This window comes from Oryx dammah, unplaced genomic scaffold, assembly GCF_014754425.2.
Source record: "Oryx dammah isolate SB20612 unplaced genomic scaffold, SCBI_Odam_1.1 HiC_scaffold_18, whole genome shotgun sequence".
Taxonomy (NCBI): domain Eukaryota; kingdom Metazoa; phylum Chordata; class Mammalia; order Artiodactyla; family Bovidae; genus Oryx; species Oryx dammah.
The window spans coordinates 82,779,316-82,801,916 of NW_024070202.1; the positions used below are offsets into that span (position 1 = coordinate 82,779,316).

The window sequence follows — 22,601 nt, forward strand, 5'->3', positions numbered from 1 at the left end:
GTGTTTATTCTTTCTACTTTCAGTTTTATTGTTCAAGCACTAAGATATATAGAAAAAACAGACTAATTTACTGTTCCTAAAGTGGGTACACCCCAATAAAAGCACATGAAACGTTTCTACCAAGGTCCATTGAAACTATAAAATCTCATAATAGCTGTTCATTAAAGTGATGTATTTAGAGAAAAATACTGGTTGTGCTTCTAGAGTCTATCGATGGCTAAAAAAAGAACTATTTAAACCCTCATGACTCTTGTATGGAATCATGTTCTCATTTTTAGGAAAGTAGGCTTTGGTTAGCCACATACCAGCAATAATTATAAAACTAATGTTTCTGTTTTTTGTCAGCTTATTTAAAATAATACAGTATGGCCTTTTCCATTTCCTAAGCATTTGAATGCACAGCAACCTTTTGTATTATTTTAAAATTTGTGGTGGTCTTCAGTTTCCCACTTGTCTAATAGACATTTACCAATCCTACAGAAGTAATGAAAAAAATAACATACTCTGATTTCCATTTCTGTTTAGGCCTCTGGAGGTTCATTTAATGGATTCACCCAGGTAAGAAATTGACTTACTGGTAAAAATCATCAGTTGAGAACATTGCAAATTTTAAAAATATGGAACCTCTGGTCACTGGAATAGCATAATGTTTAAGTATGTCAATATAAAATTTGACCCCACTTCTTGTGAACTTAGTAATGGAAATAGTAATAGTAGTAAGGTTGCAGGGTTGTTGTGAAGGTTAAATGAGATGCCAGTGCAGAGACAGTCTAGCAGCCTGGCACATACTAAGTGCTCCATGACACTAATTGGCTATTGGTAATAAGGTATACTATGGAATTCTGATGATTCCTCCACTAGAAATTTGAAGTTGTCTTAATCTGAGAGATCTGCTAGGCTCAGCAACCTCTTCTTGGAAAAGAAGAGATAGGATTGTTTTGATCTAATGAGATGGCTCTTTAGACAATGTAAGGATTTTTAGGAGCCTCCTTCTAAAGATTCATTTAAGAGTCATACTACACAGAACCTTATTTTTTCAGTGGTTCTTCAGAAAGGAGCCATTGGAAGATCACAAACCATTGACCAGGTTGGCTCTGGTCAATAAGCCAACATTTTCCTTGGGAGTCTGTGACAGAGGGGCCACACAGTGGACTGTTGCATTCACTGTATGTGTCCCAACAGATGGACAGTGTAACCCATATGAAAATCAGACCACATGGCTATCCAGTCATGGAATAAGTTCTGAAAACTTCTTCAAGGGAGACTTCAAATATCTGCCTAGCTGTGATGAGTGTTTTGTCTCAGATCTTAGACATGAACAGTTTTGAATTTCAACCTTCAGAATTTCTCCATTTAAAAGTTTGACAACTTTACCACATGTTATCTATAAAAAGAGAAAACCCACTCACACACTTGCACCTGAATACAGATATACATAAACACACAGAGAGATGGTAATGAATCTTTCCATAGAAGTGAACTCTTTCAAATGACTGGGTTTTAAGAACTGTTACTCATGTGTCATTTTTAAAGTTTGTATTTTTATCAGTTATAAATGAACATCATTTAAAGTGTTCAGTTCAGTTCAGTCACTCAGTCGTGTCTGACTCTTTGTGACACCATAAACCACAGCACGCCAGGCCTCTCTGTCCATCACCAACTCCTGGAGTCCACCCAAACCCATGTCCATTGAGTTGCTGATGCCGTCCAACCATCTCATCCTCTGTCGTCCCTTTCTGCTCCTGCCCTCAATCTTTCCCAGCATCAGGGTCTTTTCAAATCAGTCAGCTCTTCGCATCAGGTGGCCAAAGTATTGGAGTTTCAGCTTCAACATCCGTCCTTCCGATGAACACCCAGGACTGATCTCCTTTAGGATGGACTGGTTGGATCTCCTCACAGTCCAAGGGACTCTCAAGAGTCTTCTCCAACACCATAGTTCAAAAGCATCAATTCTTCGGCACTCAGCTTTCTTTATAGTCCAAATCTCACATCCATGCATGACCACTGGAAAAACCATAGCCTTGACTAGATGGACCTTTGTTGACAAAGTAATGTCTCTGCTTTTTAATATGCTGTCTAGGTTGGTCATAACTTTCCTTCCAAGGAGTAAGCGTCTTTTAATTTCATGGCTGCAGTCACCATCTGCAGTGATTTTGGAGCCCAGAAAAATAAAGTCAGTCACTGTTTCCACTGTTTCCCCTTCTATTTGCCATGAAGTGATGGGACCGGATACCATGATCTTAGTTTTTTGAATGTAGAGTTTTAAGCCAGGTTTTTCACTCTCCTCTTTCACTTTCATCAAGAGGCTCTTTAGTTCTTCGCTTTCTGCCATAAGGGAGGTGTCATCTGCATATCTGAGGTTATTGATATTTCTCCTGGCAATCTTGATTCCAGCTTTGCTTCATCCAGCGTGGCATTTTGCACAATGTACCCCACATATACGTTAAATAAGCAGGGTGACAATATACTCCTTCTGTTTTATAGATAGTATCAATAGTGTATATATGTCAACCACAATCTCCCTGTTCATCTGAACCCCTCTCTTTCTCGCTTGGGTATCCACACATTTGTTTTCTATGTCTGTCTCTATTTTGGTTTTGTAAATAAGATCATCTGTACCATTTTTCTAGATTCCACATTTATGTGTTAATATATAGTATTTGATTTTCTCTTTCTGACTTACTTCACTCTGTATGACACTCTCTAGGTCTATCTATTTTGATCCATTGGGATTTATAAGTAATAAATTGCATTGTTTTTGGCATTCCTACATCAACTTACAGTGCAGACTTTTTAGATCCTCCAAGTTACTGTTCATTTGTTTGCTTTTTAAATTCAAAATTTTGTTGCAGTTGTTTTTCTTTCTATTCTTTTTACCCTCATGGGTTTATGCCTTTAAAAATTAATTTTCTTCTTGTTATCTAGTCTGGATTCTGGAGGCAACAGAGGTAAATGCCTGTGTTCAATCCTCCATCTTTGACCAAAGGTCACTGGCTCATCTTTTCTTTTGGAGAACCATTGATATCTGATTATTTAGGGATGTTTTTTTCCTTTGAACTGGTTAGATTACCCAGGAAAGACTCTTCTGGTTTCTTGTCTGGAGGGCATAAGCCAGGTTACCCCTATAGTGGGGAATGAAGATTCTCCCTGAGATCACTGTTCCCTTAGCTTGTCTCCAACTTGATTTTTTTACAATCCATATCCCAAATGAATATATTTTGTACAATTTTTAAATTATGGCTCCTAATTAATTCATAGATGTCACACTTTGATGAAACAATAAGATTAAGAATCCAACATTTAAAATGCTTAAATTTGTAGCTTAGATCCACTAAATTCTAATTTGTTGTTGATGTCCTGGAGAGAAGCTGCAGACCAATAATGCTTTGAAAGCTCTGCCCTTTGTTGAATGCCTCTCATCATATTATTGAATTCTGCTAGCTCAGATTTATATTTAAAATAACTACTGTCAGAAATTATATTTGCATTTTTTGCTTTTGATTTAAACTAAACGAGACAAATGAATCTTTATAATGTATTTGTTGATGCAATTCATAGAAACTGATTTAAATGATATCTTTGTTGTTGCTGTTTTGGCAAATTAACTGAAACCCTAATAATTTGGAATCTTCTACTTTGTCCCCGCATTTCAACTCCAGGATACTTCATTGTTCACAATGCAGGCAGACCAGAGTATGTTCAACATGGTGAGTTGACTTTGGTTTGTGTTTTGGGAAAATTTTTCATTACCACCAAATGTTCCAAGGTTGATCATTGTAGGAAATTTAGAGCTTGAATATTCAGAGTATGGTTTCTGTAGTTCTCTCTTTTCTAGAAAATAGGAAGGAAAGCTCCTGAAAAATTTTGTGACTTTGAATGTGATTGCTTCTATTTATAAACGCACAGTGATACTGACAAAAATCAAAGTATCTTTATTATAGGCTTCGATGGAACATGAAGTCTAGCTATTCAAGAACATGGATGTTTCTGTGTAACTATAGCTTATGCTACAGGACTGACAACGAAATTGCCTCAAGAATTCATGCTTGAGAATAGATCCTTGCTGAAGAACCTGAGCTACTTCACCTCTCGTCTCCTCCCTTCATTTTGTGACCTGTAGAAAGAAGTAATACATGGTAAAGATGTGATGCCTACTTTGCTGCCAAATGAGATAAAGAGAAAAGTTTAGCTCGGGAGTGAGTAGGAAGCAGAAAGGTTACTCTGGGTGTTAGAGGAGATTCTTGCAAGATTGGTCATCATAGGAAACATCTGTAGCAGCAGCTTACTGCTAAGGCTGAATGAAGAGACCTTGAGTGATGTCACTGAGAGCTTGTCAGCGCTACACTATGGAGGATTTAGGCTCTTTGAGGATTAGTTCAGAAAGGTTATTTGTAGCGTACTGCTTTTCCTGTGGAAATGGCATAGAATTATCCCAGCTTCTGGCTTTCACTTTGGAAACTCAGGATTGTATTTAAGTAGAATGAATTTTTCCTTTTAGATGATTTTACTTCTAAGAAAGAATTTCTGCTCTGGAAGGTTGAAAGTGAAAGTGAAGTCGCTCAGTCGCGTCTGACTCTTTGCGACCCCATGGACTGTAGCCTACCAAGCTCCTCTGTCCATGGGATTTTCCAGGCAATAGTACTGGAGTGGATTGCCATTTCCTTCTCCAGTTCTGGAAGGTTAATTGGCCGTTTTTCAAAGACAAGTGTTTCTCTAACACTCTGTCCATAGATGGCTGTATTTTTGCCTTTTGGGTAACCAAGTAAAAGGTGGAGTCTGTGATGCCTGCAAATGAAGAGTTAAATGTTTAAAATTCATATTGTATTGGTGTTAATAATGGAGCCAGAGAGACTTATGTTTCATGATCATTAGTGGTTTTCAGTCTAGGTGATGGAGTTGGGGGTTATACTGACACTGGAGGACGAGATTTTTAATTATCAATTGTGAATGAGTTAAAAAATGGAGAAATACTGCTGTAAAAAAGGCAATGGGTCATCAGTAAATTCACACCTATTACAATTGCAAATTCCTGGCACAGAATCCAGTGGTTTTTAAGTTTCTCTGAACATCTCTGAACATCTCCCTACCACACACAGCTGGTTCTCAGAGCTTCCAGGTGTGCCTTTCTCTTTATCTGTGTTTTCTAAAGCAGATTTCTTGTACTGTCTTTCCATTGAGGAGCTTAGCCGTGTCATGCCCAGCATTGCAGATGCTGCTAGTGTTGGCTCTGCACTGTGCAGAACTAGGAGATCACAGTGAACCTCACCCACTGGGTTGCAGTTGTATAGCATCTTCCCAGAAGCAGAACAATGTCTGAACGTGGGTTCATTGACTGATCTGAGCAAAGCAGAGGCTGAAGTTGGTAGTCAACTTCATCTTGTGGCCCCACGAGATATCCCTTGAGTACAAGTTTAAACCCTGTTGAATCTGCAGACCCTACTCTGGACTCAGGATTGCCTCCATGGCCCTTTGAAGTTCTCATTAGAGTAGTTGTCTTGAGTTTAGAGAAGGCAGTTACCATATCGGAATGTGTCTAGACCCTTAACTCCACTCTCCCAAACCATCTCTTCTTTCCCTGCATTGCCTGCTTTCCAGCTTATCACAGAGGATGCTAGAAAATGTGTTCTCTAGCAACACTACTTGTTTTGTTCTAAAGCAAGAATTCCATTTCTGAGTCTTCAGAGTTAAGCCATTGTGGCATCCTGCTGCCACTAATATATACAGAGAATACCTCTCCTCTGAATGTATAATGATGGCTACTCCAGTGAACACCAGTGCCCCCAGATGGGTATAGAATGGTTCAGTTCAGTTCAGTCGCTCAGTCGTGTCGGACTCTTTGCGACCCCATGGATTGCAGCGTGCCAGGCCTCCCTGTCCATCACCAACTCCCGGAGTTCACTCAGACTCAACGTCCATCAAGTCAGGGATGCCATCCAGCCATCTCATCCTCTGTTGTCCCCTTCTCCTCCTGCCCCCAATCTCTCCCAGCATCAGAGTCTTTTCCAATGAGTCAACTCTTCGCATGAGGTGGCCAAAGTACTGCATGGTATCAACCCATTTTAAAATGTTTGTCAGGGGAAGCTTCGTATAGAAAAAAATGTGCTTGAAACAGGGCACAATTCCTAAAGGTCTACTTTAAGATCTTTCCACGAGATGCTGTTACCTTTACTTTTCCTTCTATCTTGACAAAATATTTTCAATTTTACATTATCTTAGAAGGATTAGATAAGTGACTTAAGTTTCCAAATTTGAGCAGCCTATTTTATGTACAGTCATGCTGTCATGTTTCAGCCTTACTAATCATTCAGTGAATTCTATTTGTCCCCCTAGAATTTAAGTTTATAATGCTATATTATAATATCAGGTGTGATATTATTATTAGAGGAAAATACTGTGACTTGTGGAATATAACCAATTCCTCCTCTTTATACTTTGCTTCCATTGAGTTATTAGTTATTGTCTGACTTCATTCCATTGGACTTATTCATGAAAACACCCTGCCTATTCTTGCCGTGTATGAAACTTCAAAATTTCTCAGACTTCCAAGAAATCCAGACTGATAGAAATATTTTTTCATTTTAGGTTATCTTTGTGTTTGGTTTTGGGTTCTTTTTTAGTCTTAATGTAAACAGATAAATTTATCTGATAGATGTTTTGGAACTTCCTTGGCTCCTCGTCCCCCATTGCAGACTCAGCTCACAGTGGGGCAGCCATCTGCCCATGGGTTTCTTTGTCTTTGTCAAATTACCTTTCCTATCCTTGTTGTGTAGGTCATTTGATATCCTCTCATAGCAAGTCACCTTGACTTCCAAAATGATTAGATCATACTGTGAGAGCTTATAGTATTTCTTAGCTGCAATGAAAATTTGTTCTATTATGAAGATAATTCCTTTTGAACAATACAAGTGAAATCTTTTCCCATAAGAACTCCTGAGAGTAGATTAGAGTGAATTTTATCTCATTCTTTCTTAAAACTGTGTCATATCACCCTTTAAAGGTTATAAAAGCCGAAAAAAATACCAGATCTCTGTACATTTATCTACCTAAGTATCCTTTTATTTTTATTATGCCCTTTCAAGAAAGGGGTGATGTGACCTTGGCATGGGTTGCAATGGAGGATTTGATGGCAGCATAAGAGAAACAGTTTGCATATTTATCCAACAACAGGCTATTCAATATTTTCTATTATCTCAGCATAACTTCTCCATCACTTACCTATGGGACCTATCCTGTACACCCATTTCAGTCTACATATGGGAGAGAGATGGCTTTTGATTTCTTACGGCAAATGTTTGACGGAAATTTCTGATTCCTCCAAAGGTAATATTTATTGGAGACTCCTTACTCTTCTAGGAAAACACTTTTAAACTTTCTTGTGGTTTAAACAGCCTGATGGAAAAAGATCTTAGCATACCTTCCAATGGCCATCTGTATGTTAATCTATGAATCAAAAGAGAGGAAATAGTTTCAGTAGCCATGGCAACATGCATTGTTTGGCTGTGCTGTTTTTCATAGTTAGTTATTATTTAATCTTGCTAACTTTAAAACTGAAAAAGTCTGGAGCTAAGAGATTCCAGAGGCTTTGTTCAGCATGTAATTGGAATCAGGAGGGTGTCGGTGGGTAGAGGTCCCAGTAGGAAGAAAAGACTTCACTCTGGTCTGCACAAGAATCTGATTGATATCAAAGAGAATACTGCTCAGTAGTTCCTTAAAGGATTAGTTTATCATGTGAAAACGACTGATGACTAAGGATTTTTGTTGAAAGGAGAAGTGACATATAGGGACTGAACAGCAATGTACAAGGGCAAGGTATCTATAATTGTGGTGGCTCCTTGCCCGGTGGCTGAGTCTGTTCCTCCTAGCCAGGCAGTGGCAGTCATTCCATAGTGACCATTCATATGCATTAATGCATTTTGATCTGAATCATTGGGATGACCCCTCAGTTTTTGGCTGCAGTGCCCATCAACAGAGCAGGCAGTTCCCAGAACTGTGTTCTCCTTGAATTCTTCCTTACTCCTTCCAATTTCCAAAGGAGGGAGTGCCTAGAATCTCTCTGTCTCTGCTCCATAGTGCAGAGTACTGTATCAGTGTCCCAAGAAGCGAATACGCAGAACGTTGAAAGCAAGTACAATGAGTCACCAAAATGGTAAGTCTTTGCCCAACTTCAAAGGATATCACAGTGACAGTATTGTGAAACTTAGTATGTTTATTCCTAGACTTTTTTAGTTCTATAAAGAACCATCATGCCTAATCTGGATTTTTTTTTTCCAGCACACATTTAGTGAAGCTAATTACCTATTGGGTGATGAAGAAAATTGTTAATTGTCCAGTATTCCATAACGTTATCTGTTCACATGTTGAATCTTTTTCTTCTAACCCATGAAACAAACCATCAAAGGCTGAATCTGAACAGCCTCCACCCACAGAGCCGAAAGCCGAGGAGCCCACTGCTGCTGTTCCAGCTACCACTGGGCTGGACTTTGGACTGGACACCCAGGCTGAGGAGCCAGAGGAGGGGCCAGTGGTGAGCGCTACCTCCCTCCCACCCTCTGCCCACCTCCCCACCACTGCTGTGCTCATCTCATTCCATTTCTCCCTTCTCATTCCTGTTTCACTTGGGCCACATCATTTCCATACCTGTCACGGCTTCCCAAGTTCAAATGGCCTTTATTCTTTTGACAGTGAAAGTTCATTCTCTTATTTTTTTTAAAAAAAAAAAAAGGAAGATATCCAGAGACCTGTTCTAACACTGTCATGTTGCCACAGGCTTGGTTCTCAATAAAGGGTACCTTGAATCTTTCTGCTACTCTCCCATTCATGGCAAATAGGTGGTAATAACTCACAAATAACCAGACTTGTTAGTGCTTGCCCCACCTGTGATGGCTAATGGTGGACCTTCCATTAGGGACCAACCTGCAGATGATAAGCAGAAGGGTAATCACTTTGTTGTTTATATCTCCATATTGATTTCTTACAGTATTAGTCTTGTAGGTTGGTTTAGGCCCCATGAGGGACTGAAATCCCACATTAAAAATCATTGAATCTACAAGGATTCCTATGTGTACAACCGTTTGCTCAAAATCAAGTCTGGTGCTGGCTGTCATAATATGAGGGAGCTTAAGGATCTGTTTTGTGCAGAGGTGGAGACTCATCTGTCTGCCTGGAAACCTCTCACCTTGCTCACTGCAGCTGTGTACCACACCACATCCTAAAGTGGAATGGGGTCTATATGCACCATACTGAATTGAATCATTTAACACACTTGGAAGTGTAGAACTATAGCAAAGAAAATATAATCCAAAATACCCGTGGAGAGTAAAAAGAGTTTATTTATGAAATTCAGTTAAAGCATCTCCCAAGAATTTAATCAGAGTATTGCTGCTGCTGCTAAGTCGCTTCAGTTGTGTCCGACTCTGTGTGACCCCATAGACGGCAGCCCACCAGGCTCCTCTGTCTCTGGGATTCTCCAGGCAAGAATACTGGAGTGGGCTGCCATTTCCTTCTCCATTTAATCAGAGTACCATTTAGTAAATACTACAGGCTTCACATAATCTGTACAGAGAGGAGAACCAATTTCCCAGTTTCCAAAATAACATTGCCTAGATGAGATAACTAGAGGAATGAAAGTTATATTTTTGCTGTTGATGCCCTCTGTTATTTTGCCATGAAAAGGCAGGTCATCTGTCTAATTTATCATTTATTAATAGAGTAGAAAAATAAATAATAGGGCAAGATAGTGATGCAAATATAAATTAAGAATGACTCAAGAAAAATGGTCATATTTTCCATGTAGAGCTACAGAGTTGGGCCAGATGCTGTAAAGAGAACAAGAAATGTTCTCTTTCTGCTAGCCTGAGTCCCTCCTAGGAGGGGTGCTTGCACAGACTGTAGACTGGGAAGTGCTAAGACACCATGCTCCAGGGGAAAGTTTTCTCAACTCTCATCCCCAGATTCACAAGTGATCTTAGTAACTCAGTGCAGATTGAACTTTTTCATTTGGTGTCAGATTGTGATCTCTGCACCTAATTAACGTGATTTAAGTAACAAAGGAAGGCTTCCCAGGTGAGTCAGTGGTAAGGAATCAGCCTGCCAATGCAGGAGACTCAAGAGACATGGGTTCCATCCCTGGGTCAGAAAGATTCCCTGGAGTAGGAAATAGCAACCCATTCCAGTATTCTTGCCCAGAAAATCCCATGGACAAAGCAGCCTGGCAGGCTACAGGCCATGGGGTTGCAGAGTCAAACACGACCAAGGAACTGAGTGGTGGTGGTTTAGTTGCTGAGTCGCGTCCGACTCTTGCGACCCCATGGACTGTTGTGACCCCATGGACTCCTGCGACCCCATGGATTTTTGTTTTCTCAAATTCTAAGTTTATTGGTTATCCAGTGAATAATCTGAGTAGGTATCAATTATCAAGTACCTACTTTATTATACATACTACATTTATCAAGATTTATAAAAGATTGGTGATCTTTGAAATCAAGGGTAGTGTTAAAAATACTTAACAAGCTGCATGGTACAAGCATCAACCATTACTAAACCTGGTTTCCTTCATGTTGAGTGAAGAATTTGAAAGAATTCTTCGTTCTGAAAATACTTGTCTCCTAAACTTCATTTGAACTTTAAAGAATAGAAATTTAGATTCCTTGTGAAATAGAAAGACTTCAAGCAGTTGATTTCTCCACCCTTAAAATGAACTAAAACATAATAGTAAGAGAGGGCAGCTCACAGCAGTTGAGTTTGCCTAATGCCCATCAAAAGTGGATCCTTTTCATGTGTTTAGAATGAACATACTTGGATGAAGTCAATTCTTCCCCAAGTTCTCCCTTCTACTTAAGCAAATAACGTCAAACAGAATGTATTTTTGTTCCCTAACATAGGTTTATAGCTTCTTTCTCTTGGTGATAATCAAGATAACATTAGGGTTATTTTTTCTAAAGAAAGGTTTCTTCAGTTGCTAGATGTGTGATATTTTAGTTGTAAAGACACAAAAATCCACACTGTGTCCCAAGCTCTCATTAAGCAGACTGGCTGTGGCTGTCATCAGTCAGGATGGGGTTGACGTGACCTTTTGAGGTCATCATTTTTGCTACCAAAATGTCACCACGTGGTTATTATTTCTAGTCTTGACAGAATGCATTTCGTATGAGGTGAAATTTGTGGTGGGTTTGTTGAAAAAGTAACAAATGTAATTTTGAAAACAGGAAATGTGAGCAGTGGTTCACAAAGCAACCCTGGGCTCTCAAGAGAGGTTTATTACATTTTTGTTTGTTGTTTTATTCCCTGAATAGCTAATGTTGCCTTTAGTTTTTCCCTACAGCACCAAAAGCACCAAATTTTACCACTGTCTTTGCAGGATGCATTTTAAAAACCAACACTTGCTACCTCTTCTCTAGATGTTTCCATGTCATATAAGTACTGAAAATTTTCTTTAGGAAAGATAATCAATATTTGTTTAGATATATATTAGAGAAATAGGTTTAAAAATAAAGATGATTTTTTGCCTATATTTATTTTATTTTCTTCCAGAGAACCCCTCTTTCTCTAAATTTCTGTCTGATCCTATAGTTTGCTCAAACGATGTGAAGTAGACCAATGTCTTTTTTCCCTATTAGTTTTAAAGAAATAATGCAGTGTAATTGAGTTTAGGGTTTAGCATTGTTTCCAAAACAAATAAATGGGAAAAAAAATCAAGATAGATATTTTGAAAATATTTAGAATAATTTTAGAATCCTGGAAGGTGAAACACTGACTACTTTTGATTTTGTTGTGTTTTGTTTCTTTAAATATTTCACCAAACTTAAGTTGACTTGTCAAGGCCAATTTAAACCAACAAATATAGATGGATAGATAGGTAGATATAGATAGATATACCATGAACTTCATCTTGCCAGGGAATAGTTCTGGCTGTGTGTGTAGAAGGCATATGCTAGTTTCCCCGCTTCGTTCAGCTGGTAGACATATTTGAGCCTCTCTAGATGTGAAGCTCTGTTCTGGTGCTGGGGGATACAGTTTTGCAGGTAGTAGCTGTAGCTCCAGCCATCCTAGTTCACACGGAGTGGTGAGACCGGAGGCTGCCATTGCACGGCACTCATGGCATCCTACTGCGATGAGCATGTGGGTGAGAAACAGCATTGAGTTTTCTCCTTGTGCTGCGTGAACTTGGGAGCTCAGACTTCCATGTGTCTCTACCTGTGAGCTTGGATCTGTCAGGAAGACACTGAGGACCAGAGAAAGCCAGATGAGGCTGATTTCTTGTCTGCTCTTCATTATCATGGGATTATGTTCAGATGCAAAGTACTCACTGTGAAGTATGCCTTACATATATAATTATATATATTTCCCTTGTGGCTCAGATGATAAAGAATCTGCCTGTAATGCAGGAGATCAGGGTTCTGTCCCTGAGTTGGGAAGATCCCCTGGAGAAGGGCATGGCAACCCACTCCACTCTTCTTGGCTGGGGAATCCCATAGGCAGAGCAGCCTGGTGGGCTATGGTCCATGGGGTCGTGAACAGTCAGACCCGACTGAGCAACTAACACACACACACACACACACACACACACACCAGACTAATTGTGTGTGTGTATGCATGCCTTGGAGATGGATTTACCTCTTTACTTTTCTTAGAAAAGCATCACAGGAATGGTTATTTTCTCTGAGTTTGACTGCACTCCTATTAGCAGCTAACTACATTCTCAGTATCCCTCAGGCCAAACAAATAGCTGTTTCTTTTGTGTCCCATGCACCCAGCAAAGATCTGGGTGTGTAATGTATACCCAGTAAATTCTGAGTCATTGATGTGTTGATTGATTGACTATAGTCTGCTTACCTGAATGCGACTACAGCCAAAGCTGTTAAAATACAGATATTACAGGGTCATTTTCTTTGTTTCCACTCAGATAATTGAATTGTTGTATCTAGGAAAAGAAAACTGTTTATTGTGATCAAAAGCAGGACCACCTGTCTTGTTATGCTGCTCAGGAGCCCTGTGACATCTGAGCCTCAGTTGCCACAAATGGAAAATGGGGTTAGTGTTAACTGCCTTCACAGTTTCCTACAAGGGCTTGGAAATAATCCATGTTCCTAGTTTAATATCTGGTACATAGAGGTTCCTCAAACAATGAGAGTTGGATAATATTATTGTCATCATCTTCATGATAGGTAGTTCCCCCCAAGATAAGCATAAGTCAGTGATACCTTTACTCTGAGAGGGGGAAGGCCAGAAATGCAGAGGTGACAGCCCCCCTTTTCAGTGTGCTGCACGATGATATCAAGGGACTCGGTCTTGTATAGGTCCCCATCCAGGCAGGGTTCCTCCTGGATCCTGAAGAAGCTGCATCCCATCAAAATTCTTTGCCCTTTCTAAGAACACTTTGTCTCTTCTAAGGACCTTCCTATTGGGTCCACTGATAGGAAGTGTTCCAAACTTCACTGCCGGGAAGATATGGGCTTTCGGAGGCATGCAGCCTCCTTCAGGAGCAGTGGAGAGAACACAAAGGCAGATGAGTTCCAGAGATTGACACAAAGTTGATTCCAGTGGTTGGGCCAAGAACTTTCTTTCTTTCTACCATCGTACCAGGTCATGGGGAAGAGACAAAATTAGCCAGGACTAAAATGAAGGTAACAAGATGATAGAAAACTCCCCATGCCTCATACCTCACAGAGCGGATTGACTTGGGGTTGTCAGTTTCATCTCTGAAAATGGAGTGCTGGTTGTTTTCATATGTGGCTGATATTAAGTATTCATTAGCCACCTACCAGCTGGCATACACAGACTGTCTTCCCTGCTTCCTGGGGTCTCATGTTCCAAAGCCCTTTCTCGTAAGACCCATGTGAGGATTGTATGATGTTGTTATTTTGTTCACAGTGTTATGATTACATGTGAACATGGACATGAGGGTTCAGATTATTTTTTCCATCTTCAAGGAGCCCTTTGTCCACAATTGGTGCCTAGTGATTTTTTAGGTGTTACTTTGGGCATGTACTCATTGTTTTCTGTTGAGGTGCAATTCACATAACATAAAATTAATCAATTTGAAGTGAACCTAGCATAAATTAATCAATTTTTTATTGAGGTGCAATTCATATAACAGTTGATTTAAAGATAAAACTTCAGTGGCTTTCGTACATTCCTAATGTTGTACAACCACCTCATCTGTCTAGTTCTGAAACCTGTTCATCACCCCAAATTAAAACCTTGCGCACATGGTCCCCTCTGCCCCACCCCAACCCCGGGAACTGCCGGTCTGCTTTCTGTCTTTATGGATTTTTCTACTCTGGATATTTCATGTGAATAAAATCATACGATATATGATCTCTTGGTTCTGGCTTAGTGTATACTTTTATTTATAATATTGAGTCTCAAGCAACCCCAATACTGCCTTACTCTGTGTGGTCTGCAGTAAAAAGCAGTTTATGACTAAAGACACCAAGAGAATTAAGGTATAGTCAACAGGACCATATCAAATGCTAATAATTGACATGCCTTCTCTCACAGCAATCCCAAGAAAGATGATATTTAGGAATCGTTATCCCATTTTGCAGATTAAGGAGACTGAGACACAGAGAGTTTAAGTGGTTTAAATGAAGATTATGTACCCAGAAAGCGATGACATGAAGTGTGAATCCTGACATTTTAATTCATAGATACTCCTCTCTTAACTACTACAGAGGCTATGTTTTTCAAAAAAGAAGGTTTTAAAAGTATGTTTACAGACCAGTCTAAAGCCAACAGGATTACAATTGGGCTGAAATCTCTCCATGCTGACACCAGGACTTTCTCCAACCCACACTTAGACTTGGTACATATATTCCTGGTGTGAAGCTGAAGAATCAAAAAAGGAACAGAAATGCTCATACAGCCCCAACCTTGAGCTTCTCTGAGGCAATGAGTATCCTGATCCTCCACTTTGGCTGCAAAGCAAGGATCTAAGGTGGTATATTAGAAAGATCACTGAATAAGAGTCTGGAGAAATGGCTCTGTGGCTAACTATTGAGGTGGCCTTGGGGAAATCATTTTCCCTTTCTGTCCCAATTTTCTTCATCTCTCCTCTACAAGTTGTGCTTGATACACAATATGTTCTCTTGCTGCTCTCAAAAATCTACAACTTATTCCATTAAACAGTGAAGAATTTCCAAAACCCCTCATGGTAACGAGTACCCTTCATTCATGTCTTATAGCTTCCATTTGCTAAGCAAATGGGGTGACAGATTGGCATGGAGTATGTTTTACTTACCCTAGTCAGAGGCTGTCATATCCGAAGGTAGACAGTTGGGTCTTCTAAGGGTGACTATCAACTCCTTATCCTTCCTCAAGATCCAGTCCCCTGACTACCATCTGGATGGGTCCCAGGCTACCCAGGGAGGTGCCCATGGTTCTGGCAGGGTCAGGGTTGGGAGTTTTAAGCATGGTGACATATAGGTGATTGGCAGATCTCCATTTTTTGGTCTCGACTCTGGGTGTGCCTGGTAGCCCTGCCTCAGCTTTCTGCCAACCTGAGCCTGGACCTACTCACAAGAAGGCAATTTGAGCAAAGGCAGTAAATGTTCAAAGACACCATAGCCTGGCAGAGTGAAATGTTTATTGTGCACTAAAGACATTTTCCTTAAATAAGCTCTTTGCAGCTCCCACTGAGGCTGTGTTTTGTGGCTACTTCTGAAACTAATACTTGATCACATCAAAACCTCTGAAAGTGTGCAACACACAATATTTACCTTTTTTTGTAAAGATAAATCCACTTTTCCTATCCATTTCTCCCAAAGAAGGGATTGCAAATAATCTCTAATTAAAACTTTGTTTTAATATGCACTATTATTGGATAGTCTACTGTGACCTTAAAGGCCAAATTAACCCCAAATTCATTAACTTTGGTATTTCATCAGGAGATTGTAATTTATAAAGAAAGTATGGAGCTAAATCGGACAGATGTTGCCATGGCAACACCTCTGCCAGCAGCTGAGTTGCACTGGGACCAGGCTGCTGAGGGTTTATGATGGGACTGCAGGCCATACTAGGAGAGTAGATTGAAAAGGATGATTAAGATGAAGGTCGGGGAAGGGGGCGAACCATGAAATTCCTTTATTAGAAAGAAAACGTGAAAGTGTTAATCACTCAGTCATGTCTGACTCTTTGCTGTCTCGTGGACTGACACCCTCCAGGCTCCTCTATCATGGATTTCTCCAGGCAAGAATACTGAAGTGTATTGCCATTCCCTTCTCCAGGGAATCTTCCCAAGCCAGGATTGAACCCGGGTCTCTTGCAGTGCAGGCAGATTCTTTACCATCTGAGCCAACAGGGCAGCCCAGAAAGAAAATGCAGAGAGTAGCAAATGAAGTTAGTAATACCAGGTACTACAAAGGACGGGAACACCAGTGGTGGTGAGGTGTTCCCTGGGAAAGCTCATATTACAGTTGTACTGAAGGGAAATTGACACCTGCCATTTTGTTTTTTGGGTCATTTTTTAGTATTTATTTGACTGAGCCAAGTCTTAATTGCAGCATGCAAACTCTTTAAGTTGTAGTATGTGGGATCTAGTTCCCTGACCAGGGATTGAACCTGGGCTCCCTGCACTGGGAGCACAGAGTCTTAGCTATTGGACCATCAGGAAAGTCACTGCTGTTTTCTAAGTGTAGTGTATGTGAAAAGGAGTACTCTCCATCAGGCTGTGTCTTAGGACAGGGATTTTCTCTTCTCTAGTTGCCTCTTAAGCTTTTCTTTAAGACGAATCCTTAAGGAAATCCTGTATTTTCATAACACGCTTGTATTTTCAGATAAGTCAAGAGCTCAGGTTGGATCCAGAAGAAGGCAAGGGCAGCCTGCAGCCAGGATCCACACTGTGGGATCCATCTCCCTTTGTTACTTCCCAAAGGGACTCAGGGGTCACTCCAGCTCTAGTGTTTATCAGTGGGAGAGTCAGAACTAAAACTTGAGTCTCTAGCTCCATCTCCAGGGCTACTCGGCCTCCATCATATTTCCTCACTTGCCAAATGAGAACACAGGGCATGTAGGCTTACTGTACCTGCTCATATCCCCATCTGTGAATGTGCAATGCACAGTGTTTACTTGTGTTTGTGAAGATAATCCACCTTTCCTAGATGAGCCCTCTGATCCTTCCAGCTTTGGAATCATATCAATGTTTAACTTGTGAAAAAAGCTAGGACTGCCCAAGTGCCCCGTTTCTGTGTGTTTTCAGTTGTAATTCTGCAGTGCACTGGAAAAAACCAGGATGATCTTCGTTTCCACTTTCTCATTCTGTCCATATATTTCTAAACAATAGAATTTTCAGGAATATTGGCAAAAATAATGGTGAGAAATTCTACCTAACCAACCTCTTCTCAATAGCTTTTTACCATATGATTTGTATCAGATATGAGGGGTTTTATGACATGGTTGCTTAGGTACCCAGATCATGTCTGCAAATAGATTTTGAAGCTATGAATCTCATCTTTTTGTTCGTTTTACTTATTTTTTAATGGAGTGTAATGGCTTTACAATGTTGTATTAGTTTCTGCTGTACACTGAAATGATTGTACAGCAGAAATGTACTCCCCATCCCCCTGCCTTGGACCTCTCTTCCACCCCACACCCCCAGATCTCATCTAAAGACAGCATTCCTAGAGTGTAAGTGAATGCACTGGTTGTAAGAACACACTCAGATTCTTCTGCAAACATTGCTTGTTTGGAGTTGACAGTAGGAAGTCATGGGTCTGTGGAGGCGCCAGGTCTTGGCATCACAGTGGAACTCTAATTTGAGAGATGCATTGTCCACTTGAGTGCTGGTTGGTGTGAAGAAACACAAAATTGAGAGTCAGATTGTCCCAGCCCTAGTTTACTGACTTCTTGAGTTACTTCAGCTCTTAAGTATGAGTTGATTTGTGTAGAAAGTGGGACTATATCTAATAGGGCTGTTGGACGAATAATATACGATAGATGTAAAACACCTGGGACGGTGCCTGGAAAACTATGGAGTCACAGTAAATGTCAGTTTCCCCCACAGGCTACAGAATGTGCATATACTGAAACTGTCAGAGGCTCTGCCAGGAGCAAATGTCAGGAAGATGGCTACTCTCTGATTTTAGTATAATGAAATTAAAAATATATATATTCCTTACATTCTTTACCTATCATTAAGAAATATATTTCAGGCATTGTTCAGAGCAAATATTGACAAGAAAACAGTGAATAAATAAATCAATTAATTACACAAAGCCCACAGATTACAAATTCCTCTGCAGCCGATCAGGGCTCTTACTTGTCTCTATTCTCATCCTTGTTGGTCTGCTTCTAAGAAGGGCACCAGCAACCAGAGGGCCTGGCTAGTTTCTGTCTCCCCTGGTGCTCCCCTGCTTTGCAGGATACTGGTACCATTATTGCATTGCATTCATGTCACTGTACTTCTAGAAAATCTCGCTAAGGCCAGTAGGTGTTTGAAAAGACTGTCATGAATACCAACACATATAGCTTTCCACCAAGAGGATTGTTGATGCAGATGATAAAAAGGCAGTAAGATCTGTACAGTATGGTAAACTGAGAAATGCTCACCTCAGAGAAGGTCCCATGTGGGTCTCTGTGACTTCTGTGATTAATGTGCAAATTGTTTATAGGGTGCTTGTCCTGCACAGACCTTGTGAATACAGTAAACAACCCGTGGACAGGGGGAACTAATTTTAACCTGTTTTTGCGTCGGATGTTTTCCACCATAAATCGATTAGGCCAAGCAAGATAGTATACCAAGGTAGTATAATTTTGGCAGCAGATAAGGTACTAGTGTTTCTCTTAAAATGTAAAGAGAAAAACAATTGATAATGTTGAATATCAAAGGCTTGAAATACTTTCAGTAGTTTCAGCCCTCTGGTCTCCCTTAAAAACAACAGCAGCAACAACAACAAAAGCACTTAAAAAATATCCAGTAGCAGTCATTAGTCATTGTGGTTGCAGGTATAACATCTGTGATAGCAAGCAGAGTCTAGAAAAAACTAAATTTAGAGTCTAAAACTATATTAGCTAACAAATTGGAATGCATAAAAAAAATCATAAAAGAGGGATAACTCTCCCTGAAAACCTTTTTAATCTGTTCTTGATTTATCTGGAGCAAACACTGAATCTGAGCAAATGGATTCTATTTCCACTGTATCTTTATGTTATCTATTATTGCTGCCAGTAAATAGGCAATGGAAATATTTTGGTAAGAGCAGAAACTATGGGGCAGATTCCAGACATAAGGTGAGGATCAGAGCATCCTTGATTTTCAGAGCAATGTCGGACAGAGGCAGAAAGATGCAAGGGAATACAGGTAGATGCAGTGTTCTCTTTTTGTAATGTTCCTGCACGTATGCATGCTCAGTCACTTCAGTTGTGTCAGACTCATTTCAACGCCATGGACGGTAGCCCGCCAGGCTTCTCTGTCCATGGAATTCTCCAAGCAAGAATACTAGAGTGGGTTGCCATGCCCTCCTCCCGGCAATCTTCCTGACCCAGGGATCAAACCCAAGTCTCCTACGTCTCCTGCATTACTGGCAGATTCTTTACCATTGAGTCACCAGTGCTGTGCTATGCTTAGTCACTCAGTCATGTTTGACTCTTTGCAACCCCATGGACTGTATCCTGCCAGGCTCCTCTGTCCATGGGGATTCTCCAGGCAAGAATAGGAGTGGGTTGCCATGCCCTTTTCCAGGGAATCTTCCTGACCCAGAGATCGAGCCCAGGTCTCCCACATTGCAGGAGGATTCTTTACCATTAGAGCCACCAGGGAAACCCTGTAATGTTCTTAAGGTTTCTAAAATCAGAATATTAATTTCAGCTAGGGAAATAGAAATTCATTTCTAATGGACTCAGAGAAGGCTGGAAGAGTGACCTTTTCCTCTGTATAGTCAAGAGCTTCCCTGGTAGCACTAGTGGTAAAGAACCTGCCTGCTAATGCAGGAGACTTAAGAGACATTGGTTTGATTCCTGGGTTGTGAAGATCTCCTGGAGGAGGGATTCTCCCATGGGCAGAGGAGCCTGGTGGGCTGAAGTCCATGGGGTCACAAAGAGTCAGAGTTGACTGAGGCGACAGCACACGCATGCTCTGCAGCCAAAGTGCCATTTCCTTGGCACCTTGTCTTTATTATCATTGTTACTTTTAGCATTTAGGTGATTTTTATTTTCCATCATTCTTATCAACGATTTTCTATATGCTCCATCCCTTTCAGGTAAATTGGTGACATATTTGAGCTTTGCTCTTTTGAGGTCAAGAGTATCAGCTCAGGCAAACAGAGCCCTTGGTCTCCACCTGCTGGTGGCCAGTGTCACTGCAGCCACCCTCTCAGGCCTAAATCAGATCCAGTCGATGAGGATGCTTGTTAAAATTATTAACAAAGGAAAGGTATATCCTGCACTAGTAAGATCGGATACCACCAAACTGATAGTTATATACAGCTGTAGAGATAAATCAGGAGCTCATTATTAAAATCTTATTTGTGTAGAGTTAAAAGATTACTTTTGGCCACACCATTTCATACTTCACAGAAATCTATTCTCTTCAGGAGATACATCGATTCAGTTGAGAGTAAAATCCAGTTACTAATAGTATGTGTTTGGAACATGTATGTAAGGAAGGTTTTATGTGTAATCACATGGGGGAGCAGCCTGTCACGTAACCTAATGTCTGTTTTCTGATCTGTAATAGAACGTCTGTGTGTGTGTATGGTAGTAGTCACCACTCAGCTTACCCATGCTGTCTGTGTGATACAGAGTCTATCTTGCCTGAAACTGTTGAAACCAGGTGGGTGATCACTCCATAGGTTTTTTTTCAGACAGACGGAAAGTATATATAACTTAGAATGAGGACAACACAACTTGCTTTCTACATTTGAACTCCTAAGTCCATTGTATACACAGTGTGTTTATATATAGTTTATGTGTAGTTTCTTAGGATCCTGGAGAGAGCTTGTTGGTTTCTCCAACAGCAAAGCTAAGAGCCCTTGTTTATCACTCTTCTTGAAATTAAGATGGCCTCCTAAGTTATATTCTGAGCATTACTCTTTTAACAGTGGCAACAATAACATATATAAAAGATCTATGTTTATGTAAAACAAGAGATATAATTCTTTAAAATTTTTAAGTTAACCTTTTATTATGGGAGCTTTCAGTCATTCTCCTAAATATAAATCCCCCTGTACCTCATACCCCACTTAAGTAATTATCAGTGCTTATAATGAACCTTAAATAAGTATCATGTAAAAGGGTTGTTTTTCTGAACTCATGTACTTAATGACAGAGAGGGAAAAAAACTACATTCTATGTCATGGCCAGTGACTGTGTTTTAAATCATTGCATACTTTGTGGAGATAATAGGATATCAAATAGGATATCAAATTCTGATAATTGGAAATTCTCCTGCTGCTGCTGCTAAGTCACTTCAGTCGTGTCTGACTCTGTGCGACCCCATAGATGGCAGCCCACCAGGTTACCCCGTCCCTGGGATTCTCCAGGCAAGAACACTGGAGTGGGTTGCCATTTCCTTCTCCAATGCATGAAAGTGAAAAGGGAAAGTGAAGTCGCTTAGTCATGTCCAACCCTCAGCGACCCTATGGACTGCAGCCTACCAGGCTCCTCCATCCATGGGATTTTCTCCTAAGAGAAGGAAATAGCTTCTAAGAATATGAGTGATACTTGTCCATATAACAAATACTACACTGCTAGCATTATTTTTCATTTCTAAAGTAAAATGTTGTAGAAAATATATTCAGCAACAGGTTAATTTTATGTTAGTTATTTTTGTTTTTTTTTACTGCAGTATGGTTGGTTCACGGTTGTGTTAGTTTCAGGTGTACAGCAAAATGATTCAGTTATATATATATATATGTATATTCTCTTCCAGATTCTTTTCCCTTCTAGATTATTACAAGATATTGAGTATAGTTCTGTGCTATACAGTAGGTCCTTGTTGGTTATCTATTTTCTATTTAGTAGGGTGTGTATTTGGAGAGGAGAATGGCATCCTAGTCCAGTATTCTTGCCTGGAGAATCCCATGGACCAAGGAGCCTGGCGGGGCTACAGTCCATGGAGTTGCAAAGAGTTGGACACAACTGAATGACTCACACACACACACACACACACACACACACACACACACACACACACAGGGTGTATATTGCAATGGGTTATTTTTATAAATAAAGGTACTTTGGAGTCAGAAGGAGGTTTTTTAAATGCCCCGCTATGACCATAGGTGTGTGGCTCAGAATCTCCGTCTCCCATTTCTGAGGCCCGTTCAGCAGGCACTGTCATTGCCCTTTTCAGTATTCTGGAAATACTGGATTATTCTGTCTATTGCCTTGTTCAGTACTCTGGGTTCAACAGTTAAAGTATCTGCATCATGAAAGCTTTCCTAACTTATTAGGACAAACTGGGTAGAGTTTATTCAACAAGGAAAAAGAATGATTAATGCTAATCACATCAGCTAGCAAGATCAGTTTTTGAAAGATGCTTCCTGAGTGTATTATATACAATCAATCTACAGTGCTCCTTTTTCTCAGTCTTTCTGATTTGAATCTCTCAAATCAAGTCTGCGAACTGATATGAGAGTCTTGTAAAGACTTGGACTCCATAGCCAATC

The 22,601-nt window shown here is 40.2% G+C and overlaps 1 protein-coding gene across 1 annotated transcript in view; it reads left to right on the forward strand.

Annotated features, from left to right (window-relative positions):
- AMPH (amphiphysin) overlaps positions 1–22,601 on the forward strand; it is a 210,978-nt gene that overhangs the window by 175,473 nt on the left and 12,904 nt on the right. The window contains exons 15-17 of the mRNA XM_040259504.1: positions 526–558; positions 3,660–3,707; positions 8,399–8,524. Coding sequence (XP_040115438.1) covers positions 526–558; positions 3,660–3,707; positions 8,399–8,524 — 207 coding nt within the window. The remainder of the gene's footprint in view (positions 1–525; positions 559–3,659; positions 3,708–8,398; positions 8,525–22,601) is intronic.